General features: G+C 36.7%; 1 protein-coding gene across 1 annotated transcript in view; it reads right to left on the bottom strand.

The window, feature by feature from the left end:
* LOC106869115 (max dimerization protein 1-like) overlaps positions 1 to 1,890 on the bottom strand; it is a 155,348-nt gene that overhangs the window by 17,862 nt on the left and 135,596 nt on the right. The window contains exon 4 of the mRNA XM_014914661.2: positions 99 to 213. Within this exon, the coding sequence (XP_014770147.1) occupies positions 99 to 213 (115 nt within the window). The remainder of the gene's footprint in view (positions 1 to 98; positions 214 to 1,890) is intronic.

The raw sequence follows: 1,890 nt of genomic DNA, 5'->3' as shown, positions 1-1,890 counted from the left end.
ATATACACATGCATATACACACATTCATATATATGTATGTCTCCAGGTATATGCCTGAATATATTATGATGATTGAAAAAAAAAATACCAATACTGACCTTAATAAATGATTTAGCTTTAGTTAATAAACCTAGTGTTGTGTGCCGAGTACAGTCTTGGCCCAACGGCACAAGATCTTTCAAGTTTTCAAGACAATGACGTAAATGGGCCCGCCTGCAAAATACAAGAAAAAAAAAAAGGACACCATTACTAACGGCAACAAGAACATATCCATGAATATTTGCATAATTCATATATATGTGTGTTTGTGTGAGTGTTTATGTGTGTGTACATTTGCATATGTGTGTGTGTGTGTGTGTGTGTGTGAATCTACATAGCAGACATCATACAAACATGGTTAATTTAACCACTTCTCCTTTGATTGCATAAAAAATGATAAACAGCCTTAATCAATTTTCGGTCCTTATTGAGCTCTCATCAGAGTCTTTTTTTTTTGTAGCATTTGAACTGCAGAGAAATAAGCAGCCAATCTGTTTAAATACACACACAAAAAAAAATCCAATATACATATATATATATATATATATCCCCTTATACATATATCTATAATACCTTCCTACCCTAAAATATTTTGTTCATTTTAATATCTAAAATTATCAGCCAATATTAATTACTCCACGTCAATTTTCTCTCTGATGCCTTTAGAGTTAAGGGCTGGGTGAGTTTCAGTATAGCAAGTACCAGAAAAACACTGGGGTCAATTCATATAACAATAAATTGCCGCAACCCTTTTCTCTATTCCCTTAAATATAATCCCTGACCTTATGCGACTTTAGTTAAAAATCATTAATATTTGAACAACCACGTAGCTTTTCATCCTTTGACACACAAATTTTGGTGACTGGCCCCGCTCTAAGGATGTGCCTGTAGATTGGAGAGCAGGAGAGAGGACTCGTGCCTTTTGTAGTCAGGGTCATCCTGGACCTGTGGGATTCCTTGATTGGCCCTAGCTGGAGTCTCTCCTGTTTCATGTTATCACATATATTGCATACCATGTAAACTTTTATCGCATTTCACTGTCTTTTCCCATTTTTTTCTCCATCCCCACCACCTTTTATGTAGATCCCCACACAAATTGTACTCTGTCCATGTGTTGTCCTCCCTCCTCCATACCCTTGTGGTTAATAAAAAAAAATCATCACCATCATCATCATCGTCATCGTCATCATCAACGACAATATGGCTGAATTAAATCATGGCGTATTTTAATCTAACTTCCTGCTGCTTGTCTTCTTTCACTGCTAGCTCATTCCTCTCGCTTTCTTTTTCTTTCATCATCATCTCTCTCTCTTTCTCTCTCTGCTTCACCCTCTCTTTCTCACATGCTCTTTTTATGTCTCTCTTCTACTTTCTCTCTCTCTATCTCTCTCTCTCTCTCTCTGAGATTGTGTAGCAGCTGATGATATCGAGGAAAGCTACTCCAGAATCAACTGAATTGACAAAGTAAAAGATTTCAAACCAAAGTTTCTCTTTACTAACGAAATAATAATAACAATAATAATTTAACTTCGTTACTGACTACAAGGCGGCGAACTGGCAGAATCGTTAGCACACCGAGTGAAATGCTTGGTGGTATTTCGTCTGTCTTTACGTTCAGAGTTCAAATTTCGCCAAGGTCAACTTTGCCTTTCATTCTTTTGGAGTCGATAAATTAAGTACCAGTTGCGTACTGGAATCGATGTAATCGACTATCCCCCCTGCCCTAATTTCAGGCCTTGTGCCTAGAGTAGAAAAGATTATTGACTGCAAGAGCAGACTCATGACATGTAGACAACACCTACAAACACTACACACGCACGTTTATATATGTATATATATATATATATATAT

Source organism: Octopus bimaculoides, chromosome 14 (assembly GCF_001194135.2).
Source record: "Octopus bimaculoides isolate UCB-OBI-ISO-001 chromosome 14, ASM119413v2, whole genome shotgun sequence".
In the NCBI taxonomy this organism is placed as follows: Eukaryota; Metazoa; Mollusca; class Cephalopoda; order Octopoda; family Octopodidae; genus Octopus; species Octopus bimaculoides.
Note: the sequence above shows the minus strand (reverse complement) of the source record. Positions and strands in the feature narration are given on the sequence as shown.